The sequence below is a fragment of the Rhinolophus ferrumequinum genome, chromosome 4, assembly GCF_004115265.2.
Source record: "Rhinolophus ferrumequinum isolate MPI-CBG mRhiFer1 chromosome 4, mRhiFer1_v1.p, whole genome shotgun sequence".
NCBI classification, from domain to species: Eukaryota; Metazoa; Chordata; class Mammalia; order Chiroptera; family Rhinolophidae; genus Rhinolophus; species Rhinolophus ferrumequinum.
In genome coordinates this window covers 94,230,846-94,245,583 of record NC_046287.1, presented here as the reverse complement: position 1 = coordinate 94,245,583, position 14,738 = coordinate 94,230,846, and the positions used below count along the sequence as shown (strand labels likewise).

The window sequence follows — 14,738 nt, the reverse complement described above, 5'->3', positions numbered from 1 at the left end:
ACACACACCCAAAGCCTCTGACAATGAGTAAAAGACTTACTGGTTCAAGACATTTAGGGCATTCTCTGTCCAATTATCAGCTGACTATTGGGCTAACTGAGCAGAGACTTCTGTGGCTTAAGTGACAGAGAATATAGGTTTACAGAATTAATTCAGAAGAGTCAATAAACAAACAGAACAACCGTGAACTCCATAGGAGAGGTTGGATTTCCAGGATTGGCACATCATATATTTTAATTGTCTAGTCTTCAACAAAAATATGAAAGATGCAAAATAACAGGAAAGTATAACTAACATACATGGGGGGAGAAATCAGTCAACTGCCCCTGAGGAAGTCCTGATGTTGGACTTAATAGACAAATGCTTTAAACTAGCTATGATGCATCAGCTCAAATAATTAAAGGAAACCTTTTGTAAAGATTTAAAAGTATGAGGGTGATGTCTTATAAAAGAGAATATAAGTAAAGAAATATTGTAGAAAAGAATCAAATATAAATTGTGGAGTTGAAAGTGTAAAATTTATTAGAGGGCTCCACAGAAGATTTGTGTTGGTAGAAGAAAGAATAGGCATACTTGAAGAAAAGTCAATTGCGGTTATCTGATTCTGAGGTACAGATTGAAAATAGGAATGAAGAAAAGTGAAGAGAGCCTGAGAGACCTGTGTAACACCGAGAAGTGAACCAATATACATACAAGGAGTCCCAGAGGACAGGAGAGAGAAAATGGCAGAGAGAAGAATATTTGATGAAATATTGACCTGAAAACTTCCCAAATTTGATGAAAGTTATTACTATGCACATTCCAATGTGCTTTAAGTAGAATAAACTCAAAACAGACACACAAATCATAGCCAAAACATCAATTGAAAGTACATTCTTGGATCTTCATTATTTCTCCTAAATTATAATTTTGTCTATTAGGGGCATATTTTTGATAATATTGAATTCCTAAAGTTGTATTCTTTTCATACATTTAGTATAGCAAACAAAAAATAGAATCATATATAAACAATTGCAAGTAATTATTCAGTGCACTGCAGTCTTTTGTTGTGTAAAATTAATTTTAATAATGATTTTTAAATCTTTTCATGTATTTTTTTTTTTTTTTTATTCTTTGGAGTTCAGGTTACTTCTTATGGGAACTCCTTATGGGAGTTCAGGTTACATTTTGGGATTTAATATAAACACAATATACATTGTAGTTATATATGGATTTTTATGTTTTATTTTAAATCACTGAGGTGATTTAGTTTGCTTAGTATTACTATTTGAAAAGCAAATAATTAATCTTAATATAATTTTAGTGCTCTACAAACAAGGAGCTGTTGGACTTACTAGACAAATATATGTTCCTTTCATGTTACTCTTTACTTAGATAGTTTGGAATATAGCAATTTGAATAATTTAGTACGTAAGACATATTGAAACACTTCATAAATCACTGTAAAACAAGATTTTTGGAGGAAGGAATGTGATAAATGAGGTAACCATATAGAAACCATGTCATTTGCTGAACTTAGCCCAATAATTTTTCCAAAATTTATTAGATGAACTCATTAGGTTCAATGAAACACAGTAAGAAAAAGAGGCATCTGGCATCCAACTGCCTGTTTCTGACAAAGTTAAGATCACTCAGACTAGTAATGTTTCTGCTTTGTGTACTGACGTGGCCTATTACTACAGAAACTGATGAGAGCTGTAGGAAAATTACAAGTCTACTGTCATTCAGAGAACCTGCACAGATGCAGTCATTTATACTTTTTCTGCTGATCATGCTTAGCTTCCTATTGAAGTTACTTGGGTTAAATCCTCAAAGTACTTTAGTGTCACAAGACACATAGACGTTATCTAAGCTGACATTTATACCATCAACTGAGAGCATATTCTGTAAAATAGATATTAATCTTAATCTATTAATCTATTAAGATATTAATCTATTAATAAATATTAAATTAACTTTAAATTAACTTTAAAGTAATTAAAGTAGGCTTTTTGGCTATTGCTCTATTTTTTACTTGCAATTACTATTATTAAATTTTTCATTGATGTTTATTTCTATGTAACATGATCTCAAGATATGCTTTATGTACAAAACTCATGTATTTGAATGGAGTTCTTATTGAAATATCAAATTTAATGCTTCATTTTTGGAATCATTCTTTTATCACAGTAAAAATAAAACTAAGATTTTTATTACTGTGTAAATATTTTGATGAATCATTTGAAAATTTTCTAATGTTCAATTTTAATAAACTTTTTATTATGTTTTATAATTGAGAAGTTAACATTTATATTGGAGATCCAAGTATCTAGTTAATGAGTTTTAGATTTTAATTGTTCATTGAGAGTCAAATGAACAGAAAAACAAAAAAAATTATGTTCTTCGTGGAAAAATATTTTTATATGGTACCTGTGGATACTAAATGAAAGATTTTATTTTCTTTGATATTTTGTTTGCTAGCAAAATGCTTATTTCAGATGCTTACATAACTTGAAAAGTACATTTTTCGTGTAGTTCTTGATGTAAAACACACCATAAATAAAGATACTGAGACATCATACTAGGGTAAAGCCAAACTCTAGGCCAAATCTATAAATCAGCTAAATTCAGACTAAGTGCTGGACTTGGCTATATGCCTTTTGCTAATTAAACTCTGTAAGAAAAGTTAGTCCGTGCTAGTAACCATGACACTGATTTTTTTCCTTGATGTTAGAGTTCTTATTTTGTTTCTGCATTTACATTTTCTGTCCTATTGTTGCAGAAATATTACTACTGCAATTTAGTCTCTCCTGATTTTTCTGCCACAATTGTTTTCTCTCCAAAAATATATAATCTACAGATGCACTCCTGTATTGAATAAATTCAGTGGTATCTCTAATAATGGAAATAACTGCCTTAGTCATCTCATCTTCTCATTTTATATTCCTAAGGTTATTTTGAAACTTCCAAAGTTTTGGTAATCACTTCAGTTTAAATGACTCCCAAAATAAATGGCTATGCTTATCTTGACCTACAAATATCAATATCTCAGAGATTCTGCAGACATAATTGATTCAAAATTTAATCCATTATTTTCCTAAACAAACACACTCCTCTTTTGCTTCCTCAGTTAGTGGCATAGTACCGTTCTTATTATTTCTTAAGCTACATATTCCAGAAGCATCTTTATTCTTTCCCTAACTGTTATTCCTACTGGTATTATTCTAAGTTTTAATCTCTCACACAAAAAAGCTAAACTGTTATCTTTACCTCTTTTTCCTTCTGTAGTGCTTCGCCAGTAGTATTGTTGAAATTAATTGTGTTCTCAAAACTTTCATGCAGTCATTTTAATTTTCAATCTTGGGATCAACGAAAAATAGATCTACCTTATTTTTCATGTTAGTCATCCAATGTTTGAATATTATTGTGTTATACTAATTAATCTTTTCTTCTTTCAATTCTAATATCCAAACAAACAAGCAAAACTAAATTATTCAATAAATATGAGGAAAACTACAATATAACATTGAATTATAAGAAATGTATATTGTTAGTCAATTTAAATATTGTATATTAGGAATATTAAATATGAAGATGTTATTTATTTCTAAATAGCTAACATTTACTAAGTGTCTACTTTATGCAGGAACTGCAAATTGTTTATATATAGTATCTTATTTTCTTCTTCAACATGACTTTATTAAGAGCTATTATTATCCCCCATTATACCATAGATTACATAAACTTTTTAAGGTCATCACTCAGAATTTGATAACATTTTATGATGTGGAGAAATTTATTATATTAACCTTTGTATAATTAGATTTGATATGAATTTACCATTTTAAAGATGTTTTACTTTTTATCTATTTTAATTGGTAATATGAGTATTTCATACCTATATATATTTTTCTAAGTTTTCATAAATTGAAATTTATATTTATTCACTAAAAATGAGTATGCTAAAATAAATATTCGTTAAGAAAGGCACATATAGACTTAAATTCTTGAGAAACATTATTCTCTTGTTAAATTATTTATCAATTTGAGCTAATCATTTGACATGTTTCTTGGAATTTACTCTTCAGAGTTTTATGTTTTATGTGCATGTACCTTTAAAATGATATCTTCAAATAGTTTCAATATTTCAGTTAGACATTATTGGTTATTGAAGTACCATAAAAGGTATAAAAATGACATAATTTTAAGGGCAGTATTAGAGTAGTATAAAATTTCTCTTATATGATTTTAGCTAATAATGAAAAAGGGAACTTCATATAATAATCATTTATGAGCTGCTGTAAAAATTTTATAGGAAATATTTCTCCATGTTTTTAAAAGCATCAGTTTTGAAATGCCAGATTATTTATAAAATAAATGGGGTTCTTTTGATGGTTACTGAACACAATGACAGGTATGTATGGATATGTTTTAACCCAGTTGTGTTGTCCTACACATCTAGTTAGCAAATTTTTTATTTTTACAGGTTTTATTTCCTTTATTCTAATATGTGAGAATATTTCATTAATAATACTGGGTTTCCATTGTTAAGCTTTTTATTTAAATCATTTTTTTTTACTACAGAAACACCTGCTGCATTCCCAGACACTATAAAGGAAAAAGAAACACCAACCCCTGCTGAAGATATCCAGCTAGAAAGTTCCATTCCTCATACAGATTCAGGAATTGGAGAGGAGCACATGGCTAGCATCTTGAATGGGGCAGAATTAGAGCCTAGCACAGGCCCTGATGCCATGAGTGAACTGTTATCCACGTTGTCATCCGAAGTGAAAAAATCACAAGAAAGCTTAACCGAGAACCCCAGTGAAATGTTGAAACCTGCACCATCCATATCTAGCATTAGTCAAACCAAAGGCATCAATGTCAAGGAAATACTGAAAAGTCTTGTGGCTGCCCCAGTTGAAATTGCAGAATGTGGCCCTGAACCTGTTCCATACCCAGATCCAGCATTGAAGAGAGAGGCGCAAGCTATTCTTCCTATGCAGTTTCATTCCTTTGACAGGTGGGTACTGTACTGATTGTTTACAATGCTCTCTACTTGGAAGGGAATTTGAGTCCGTTAATCTAAAAACGGGGAGTCTTGAAAAAATTCTTATTAAGTAGATCCTTACTACAAAGAATATCTAAGATGACAGGCCAAACTGATTGATCTTAGAGCACAGCATTTTAATAATACATCTCAAGAAAGGGGTTTCAATATGATGGGGTGGATAGCACATTGACCTGGAAATAGAGAAACTCAGTTCTGATTGTAATCTATCATCAAGCGACAACACTACCTTGGTGAAGTCAGTTTATCTTTTTGGACATAAATTGTGTCATGGGTAAAGTGGGGGCGGAGACAGGCCAAATTTCTGCAAGGTCTAGTCTGGCTTTGAAATTCTATTGTAATATTATTGAAAACTATAATAATTGTTCTAGATTCAATAGCCTGTTTTAAGTGATAAAATTCAAATTTGTGTTTTAAATCCAAGTATATGGAAAAGAATTTTTTAAATGTGTGATCATCTTCCTTATGGAATTTTGATTATCAGTATAAAAGCTGTATTTTGAGACATGTATTCAAAAGTAAATATTACTGGCATACATTTTAGTGTTCTAATGATTTATAATGTGGCCCGTATATCTACATTCAGATGTTAATCAAGCAAGGAACTTTTAGTTGAGAACCAAGAATTCTTTGTTCTGTTCCAATATATATGCCATAAAAATGATAGTGAATGAATAGTTTAGAACCAAAGAACAAGTGCATGTAATATATTCTATTATTTAAAAGCATGCGCAGCGTTAGAAAAATATTTTAGGTAGTCACTAATTACTAACAACAGTACTTAACTTTGATACTGGGATTGATGCGGTTTTCGAATTATATTTACATATTAACATATAAACTCTTTAGTTTGTGTTTTTCACCTTCGGAATGTTTAAAACAATTTTTCCTACAAAAATAATGTATATGTATGTGTGTGGTGATTAGCAAGCAATTGTGTTTTTGTTTTACAGAGAAAAGATCAAGTTAGGAAATCAAATGTTTCTTAAACTGAAATGTCAAAAAATATATATAGTCAAAGTATAATATCTATTCTATATTGCTTTTTCTAAAATCGTCAAACTGCTTTGTCCAAATTAGAGACAGTAATTTTTTTAATTACGTATTTTTTTCAGTTATAGTTGACAGTCAGTATTATTTTATGTTAGTTTCAGGTATGCAGCATAGTGGTTAGACATTTATGTAGTTGATGCTGTGATGCCCCCAGCCCCCACCAATTAGCCTAGTACCTACCTGGCACTATGCATCATTGTTGCCAACACCATTGATTATATTCTCTATGCTGTAGTTTAAATCCCCTTGACTATTTCTTAACTACCAATTCTTATTTCTTAATCTCATCACCTTTTTCACTCTGCTCCCCAGGCTCCCAACCCTTGTGGCAACCATCAGTTTATTTTCGGTATCTGTGATTCTGTTTCTGTTTTGTTTGTTCGTTAATTTTGTTCTTTAGATTCTACACGTAAGAGAGATCATAGGTATCTATCTTTCTGAGTATGACTTATTTCACTTAGCATAATGCCCTCGGGGACTATCCATGTTGTCCCAAATGATAAGATTTCATTCTTTTAATTGTGGTCGAGTATTACTCAATCACAATTTCTTTATACAGTCATCTATTGATGAGCACTTGGGTTGCTTCCATATCTTGACTATTGTAAACAGTGCTGCAGTGAACACAGGGGTGCACATATCTTTTAGAATTAGTGTTTTGGATTTATTCAGATAAATACCCACAAGTGGAATTGCTGGGTCATAAGTTAGGTCTATTTTTAATTGTTTGAACCGTTTTCCATAGTGGCTGCACCAATTTGCAATCCCACCGACAGTGCACGAGGGTTCCCTTTTTTCCACATACTCACCAACACTTGTTCATTTATTTATTGATGATAGCCATTCTGACAGGTATGAGGTGATATCTTATTGTGGTTTTGATTTGCATTTTTCTGATGATTAGTAACATTAAACATGTTTTCATACGTCTGTTGACCATATGTATGTCCTCTTTGGAGAAATGCCTTTTCAGGTCCTCTGTCCATTTTTTTAACGGGATTGTTTGTATTTTTGATGTTGAGTTGTTTGAGTTCTTTGTAAATTCTGGATATTAACCCCTTATCAGATATATCATTGGTGAATATCGTCTCCCATTCAGTTGGCTGCCTTTTCATTTTGTTGCTGGTTTCCTTTGCTGTGCAAAAACTTTTTAGTTTGATGTAGTCCCATTTGTTTCATTTTTCTTTTGTTTCCCATGCCCAAGGAGAGAGATCAGAAAAAAATACTACTAAGTGCAGTGTCACGGAGTTTATTGCCTATGTTTTCTTCTAGGAGTTTATGGTTTGGGGTCTTACATTTAAATCTTTAATCCATTTTGAATTTGTTTTTGTATATGGTGTTAAAAGGAGGTCCAATTTCATTTTTCTGCATGTATCTGTCCAGTTTTCCCAACACCATCTATTGAGTAGACTGTCTTTACCCCACTGTGTATTTCTGCTTCCTTTGTCACAGATAAAATGACCGCATACACATGGGTTTATTTCTGGGCTCTCTGTTCTGTGAAAGTGATCTATGTGTCTGTTTTTATGCCAGTCCCATGCTGTTTTGATTAGTATAGCCTTGTAATATAATATCTATTCTATATTGCTTTTTCTAAAATTGTCAAACTGCTTTGTCCAAATTAGAGACAGTATAGCTTGATGTCAGGTTGTGTGATACCTCCAATTTTGTTCTTCTTACAATTCCTGTGGCTATTTGGGATCTATTGTAGATCCACATAAATTTTAAGATTATTTGTTCTAGTTCAATGAAAAATGCCATTCGTATTTTGATAGGGATTGCATTGAATATGTAGATTTCTTTGGGTGGTATGGACATTTTAACGATGTTAATTCTTCCTACCCATGAGCACAGTATATGCTTCCATTTATATGTATTTTCTCCAATTTCTTTCTTCAGTGTCTTACAGTGTTCTGAGTACTGGTATCTCACCTCCTTAGTTAAATTTATTTCTAGGTATTTTATTTTACTTTTTTGGATGCAGTTGTAAATGAGATTTTTTTTTTTCATTTTTCTTTCTGACAATTCATTATTGGTGTATAAAATGCAACCAATTTCTGAATATTAATTTTATATCCTGCTACTTTACTGAATTCATTTATATTCTAAAAGCTTTTTTGTGGAATCTTTAGGTATCATGTAATCTGCAAATAATGCCACTTACTTCTTCCTTTCCAATCTGGATGCCTTTTATTTATTTTTCTTGTCTGATTGCTGTGACTAGGCATTCCAATACTGAGTAAAAGTCATGAAAGTGGCATCCTTATCTTGTTCCTGATCTTAAGAAGAATACTTTTAGCTTTTCCCTATTGAGTATGATGTTAGCTGTAGGTTTGTCATATATGGCCTTTATTATGTTGAGGTATGTTTCCTCTATTCCCACTTAGCTGAGAGTTTTACCGTAAATTGATGCTGGGTTTTGTCAAATGCTTTCTCTGCATCTGTTGATATGGTTGTATGATTTTTATCTTTGATTTTGTTAATGTGATATATCACATTAACTGACTTGCACATATTGAACTAACCTTGCATACCAGAAATAAATTCCACTTGATCATGCTGTATGATTCTCTTAATTTATTGGTGAATTTGGTTTGCTAATACTTTGTGGAAAATTTTTGCATCTATGTTCATCAAGAGATATCAGCCTACGATTTTCTTTTTTTGTAATGTCTTTGTCTGATTTTGAAATCAGACTATGGTGCCCTCATAAAATGAGTTTGGGAGCTTTTTCTCCTCTTGAATTTTTTGGAATAGTTTGAGAAGAATACATGTTAATTCTTTTTTGAATGTTTGGTAAAATTCACTGTGAAGCTGTCAGGTCCAGTACTTCTGTTTGTTGGGCATTTGTTGATTAATGATTCAATTTCATTAGTAGTAGTAGTTGGTTGGTTCAGATTTTCTGTTTTTTCTTGATTCAGTCTTAGAAGGTTATATGCTTCTAGGAATTTATCCATTTCTTCCAGATTGTTCAATTTGTTGGCCTATAATTATTTATAGTTTTTTCTATTTCTTTTGTGTCCATTGTCGCTTCTCCTCTTTCATTTCTGATTCTATTTATTTGGGTCCTCTCTCTATTTTTCTTGATGAGTCTGGTTAATGGTTTGTCAACTTTGTTGATCTTTTGAAAAAAATAGCACTTGATTTCAATGATCTTTTGCTTTTTTTTTTAATCCTCTATTTCATTTATTTCCACGCTGATCTTTATTATTTCATTCCTTGCGCTCACTTTGGGCTTTGTTTGCTGTTCTCTTTCCAGTTCCCTTAGGTGTAAAGTTATAGTGTTTATTTGAGATTTTTCTTGGTTCTTGAGGTAGGCCTGCATTGCTATGACTTTCCTTCTTAGGATTGCTTTTGCTGGTCCCATACATTTTGGATTGTTGTGTTTTTATTTCATTTGTCTCAGATATTTTAATTTCTTTCTTGATGTCATTATTAACCAGGCATTGTTTAAGTAACATATTATTGAGTCTCCATGTGTTTTTGTTTGTTTTGTAATTAATTTCTAGTTTTATACCATATGGTTGGAGAGGATACTTGATATGATTTTAATCTTCTTGAATTTGCAAAGACTAGTTTTGTTGCATAATATGTGGTCTATCTTGGAAAATGTTCCATGTGCACTTGAAAAGAACGTATGTATATTCACTGCTTTGGGATGCAATGCTCTAAAAATATGAATTAAATCCATCTGATCTAGTGTATCGTTACACGCCACTGTTTCCTTGTTGATTTTCTGTCTGTAAGATCCGTCCATTGGTGTTAATGGGGTATTAAAATCCCCTGCTATGATTGTATTACTGTCGATGTCTCCCTTTATGTCACTCAATATTTGCTTTATATATAATATTCAGGTGCTCCTGTGTGAATGCATAGATGTTTACTAAGGTTATATCCTCTTGTTGGATTGATCCCTTTATCATCATGTAATGCCCTCTTTGTCTCTTATTATAGCTTTTGTTTTTAAAGTGACTTTTATTTGTTATAAGTATTGCTACCTCAGCTTTTTTTTCATTTCCATAGCATGAAATAACTTTTTCCATCCCTTTACTGTGTGTATAAAGTCTGTGTATGTCTTTCAATTTGAAGGAGATCACTTATATCTCTTGTGTACAGCATATATATGAGTTTTGTTTTCTTATCCATTCAGCTACCCTGTGTCTTTCAATTAGAATTTTAATCTGTTTACATTTAAAGTGATTATTGATAGATACATAGTTACTGCCATTTTGTTATTCACATGTGTGTGTGTGTGTGTGTGTGTGTGTTGTGTGTTTATTTATGTGTTTATGTATTTATTTATTTATTTTCCCCCTTCTTCTTTGTAAAGAAGTCCCTTTAACTTTTCTGGTAATATTGGTTTTGGTAGTGATGAGATTTTTCCTGTCTGGGAAGCTTTTTTATCTCTCCTTCAATTTTACATGATAGTCTTGCTTTGTAGAGTAGTATTAGTAACATGTCCCTGCTTTATATCACTTTGAGTATTTCGTTCCATTCTCTTCTTGCCAGTCCCTTCTTGCCTGCAAAATTTCTATAGAGAAATCAGCCGACAGTCTTATCTTTGAAATCACCTATTCAGTCCTCTGCTTCATCTGATCTACTGCTGATTCCCTCAAATGAATTCTTCATTTTAGTTATGTATTCTTTATTTCTGAGTGGTTCTTTTTTATGGTTTCTACGTCTGTTTTTATGCTTACTATCTCTTTGTTGAAGTTCTCCCTGAGATCATTGAATATCCTTATAACCAATGTTTTAAACTTGGTCTCTTGGAGGTTGGTTGCCTCCATTTCATTTAGTTCTTTTTCTGGAGTTCTGTCCTGGTTTTTGGGGGACATGTTTCTTTGTTACCTCATTCTGGCTGCCTCTCTTATTCCGATGTGTTAGGTACATCTGCTATGTCACCAGTCTTGGCCAGATGACCTTATGGAATAGTAGTAGTTGCCCTGTTGGACCCAGTTGCACAGTCTCCCTGGTCACCTGTGCCAGGTATCCAGGAGTATCCCTTGTATGGATTGTGTGTTTTCTCCTGTTATAGTTGAGTCTTGATTGCTGTTGGCATGTTGGTAGGTGGGATTGACCCTCAGGCTGACAGACTGTGGTGTGTGGCTGGCTATGTCCACAGCCTATGGGCTGCTGTGAGGGGTGTCTACCACATGGAGCAAGATTTGCCCCAGTGGCCTTTGGTGCCTGCTAAGACTGCCCTTTGGGTGTGCTGCTTTTGGGGCTAATTTGGTGGTCCTCTGTTGTGATCTGAAACCAACCTCCAAGTATGTTGGTTCTTACACCTGTTGGTATGGGCCACAGTGCAGGCCCTGGTCAGCCACTGCCTGTGACTGGCCATTGACTACCTGGTAGGAGCTACAAAGTAATTCACAGTTGGTCATTGCTTGTGCTGGCCCTGGAGGCACGTGAGAGAGATGACACTGTGAACCAAGGATGATTGCCACCCATACCGGCCTCGGGAAGCTCTACAAAAATCCCAGGGCACCCTGAGGCCTGCTGCCACCTGCTGGTTCCCATACGGCTCAGCTGCTGCTAGAGCCTCTGTTCGTATATAAATTGGGTGAGGTGGGGTGGGACGAGTGATATTCATCAGCTTGATGAAGATTTTGGTTTGGTGCCAGTGCTAAGACTGGATCTATTCAGTAAAAGTCTCAAAGCACACCAGGGTCACCCACCACCTGTGCAGTGCCCGTGGACCCCCCGAGAGTTGTCCAAGAAAGAGTGCCATGCAAGCAAGGGTGGCTGCTCATCAATAAAATGCCTCTGGCGTTACGCTAGTTCAGTGGGACAGGGTTCCCAGGGTGTTACCAGGGTGGAGCGTGCAGAGCTCACCACGCCAGTGCAGATTCAGATTTGTTCATGTCGGGGAGGGCTCCACACGGGAAAGATGTCACCCACCTGCCAGCTGCATGGGAGGAAGATGCTACACAGGGAAAATGGCAAGTGTCCCTCCAGTCCTTGCCCTGAAGCCACACAATTCAGTCTCTCCCTATATGTCTCTGACTCCTCCCATATCACCATCCCTCTGTCCGAGCCTAGAGTTAGTGCCTGCAGTGAGTGAGTCTATATGCAGACCCTTTAAGAGGATATCTGGATTTTCTGCAGCTTTCCTTCCCTTCCCACCTGGAAGGGGGTTGGAATCACCACTGTTTTTCACAGATAAATGTTGTGGGGGCTCCTCTTCCCAGCATCAGTGCTTTGGGGTGGGGAGGATGGCGTCCCTCACTCCTTAGGGGTGGGGAAGACCTGCATGGCTAAGATATTCCTCCTGATTCTCAACCACCACGTGGTGTGGGGCAGTCCTGTTCTATGTCTTTGCCCCCACCACCAATCTCAACGTGGCTTCTTTATATCCTTAGTTATAGGATTTCTTTTCATCTACACTTCAGATGGTTCTCCAGGTTGATGTACTATAATTTAGTTTTAATTCTAATATGGTCATAGGACGAGGCAAGCACAACGTTTATCTACTCTGCCATTTTGAATCCTCTAGCGACAGTAATTTTTTAGTGTTTAGGGGTAGAAGTGTGGCACTAAAGTCATCTTCAGTAAGGATGTATTATATTTTTTATATATAAATATAATTTAAACTTTGCATATGCACATTTTGACCAGTGTCTTACACATATTTCTTGAAAATGTATTCTGTAAATACAAATGGCATTAGTCATCATGTTGGATATAAAGATGAATCAAATTAGTTTTTTCTTCTATGAACTAAGAGTAGCAAAAGGAAGTAAAATGTTTGCAAATAATTGTCATATAAGATAAACCGTGTTAAGTGTCATAAATTTTAAAAACTAAAAATAATAGGGTCTGTAAATATAGGAAAATATTTCTTTTTTTTAATGGTTTGTGTTAATAATATATTTAGATGTTCATTCATTCAGTTCCTCGGACATTCCTTATGCCATTTAATATTGATGTTCCTCTATCTCACCAGTTTGGTTTATGGTCTCAGGTTATCTGTGTGTTTGAGTGTATGTAAATATATGCATGTAAGTATCTCTAATTATATAGCTCTATAAATCTATATATGTAAATAAATTTTACAATAATTGAATTTATGGTTATGGAAGTTTTATGTTCCATTTAATTTTAAATTATCTAATTTTTGTTAAAATACAGAACAATAAATGCAAAGAACTATTTTGATTTTCATAGGAGAATCCAATGAAATAAAGATTAAGTCAAACATTTTTGTTTTAATTTGGATTATTGTTAGAACAGTTTTTTTCATTAAAACTTAATCACCTGAGTCCCAATATTCTTAGCTACTCAAAATTTATTACACTTTTGAGAATATTAGTTTAAAAAAAAATAGAACTTTTTGTTGTTGTTGTTGTTACTGGTAGCGTTTGTGCAAAATGCAATGGGAGTGAAATCATTATTCTAAATTGCATACGTAGAAATGAAATCGAGGTACACAAAGCGTATTTCAATTCTTTTTAGGAAAAGGACTCCAGTGTAGTTAATATATGCAGTAGCTCAAGTACTATCAAATGTAAATGATGAGGTGATATTGATGAAAAGAGGGGATTGAGGTCTCAGGGGGCGCTGATGACGGATTGAACAGAAGCGGCCTTGCACTGCACGTAACTCAAGTCTGTCGTCTTCACTGCTCAAAGCCATAATGGGAGGTGGCAGTCTGAAATGAGTTGCCAAGGCAAAGAGTATTATTTTTGAAATGCTTTCACACAAATCACTAGGCCCTGCATACAACTTAGTTTCATGCTTTAATGTCATCAGGAGGCACAAATTGGTGTGTCTAATTGTTTGCCACCTGCCAGCAAAATGAGCTGCCAGCCAGCCAGACGGGTTTGATTGTCTGTCAGCCATTCAATAGATTGAGAGTGACAACATCAAAAATTTAACTTCAAACTCTGGAGCTTTTGAGCAGCTTTTCCGAGACATCATCCCCCAAGTGTTTCTGGACAACTGCATTTTTCAATTATATTTCCAAAATATTGCTACCATTTGCCTTATCTGTTTTAAGGTAGCTATAATTACATTATGAAGTATATAAACATATTTCTGAAGCACTAAAGCCTGAAACCCAAGTTATGACATGTCTTTTAACATCAGATTGAGTTCCTTGAAAGTGGATCCAAGATGACAGTCTTTAGAATAAAAGTCCTGAATACTACCAGTTTCAAACACAGAAGTATCATGGGCCTTACTTCACCAATAATGTACTTATCATTTTTATCTTTAGTTGAAAAATAGCTATGAACTCAGTTGCTCATTTCTTTATAACTAAATCGTTCTTTCTCACAATATTATAAAACCCCCATGGAAACCACTAGGGTTTCACTTTAGCCAGTAGTTTATTAGTTCTATTGCAAACATGCTAACAATGTTTTGTTTATACTTATTCTAGATTGTAAGTTTGGAAATAACTTTCTAAAACAACTTATGTGATTTGAGTTATGTTAAACTTAGGTTCTCCGTAGGGTGTTTCTCACTGCTTAGAATGGAGCCATGATGAATTTCAGTGCTTTGAAGTTTGTTTCTTATTTTTTGAAGTTAATTTTTGTTAGGTAAACTGCAATGGCAAATTTTAGAAGCAGAATTAACTAAAATAAACATTTTTTTATTTTAGTATTAAATCTTTCATCAGGTTGTATTACAA

At 33.8% G+C, this 14,738-nt stretch overlaps 1 protein-coding gene and 1 long non-coding RNA gene across 2 annotated transcripts in view; one reads left to right on the top strand and one right to left on the bottom strand.

Moving 5' to 3' along the window:
* Positions 1–14,738, top strand: part of NBEA (neurobeachin) — a 658,659-nt gene that overhangs the window by 223,048 nt on the left and 420,873 nt on the right. Inside the window, 1 exon segment of the mRNA XM_033103847.1 lies at positions 4,564–5,002. Coding sequence (XP_032959738.1) covers positions 4,564–5,002 — 439 coding nt within the window.
* LOC117021089 (uncharacterized) overlaps positions 1–14,738 on the bottom strand; it is a 160,798-nt gene that overhangs the window by 73,747 nt on the left and 72,313 nt on the right. The window lies entirely within an intron of this gene.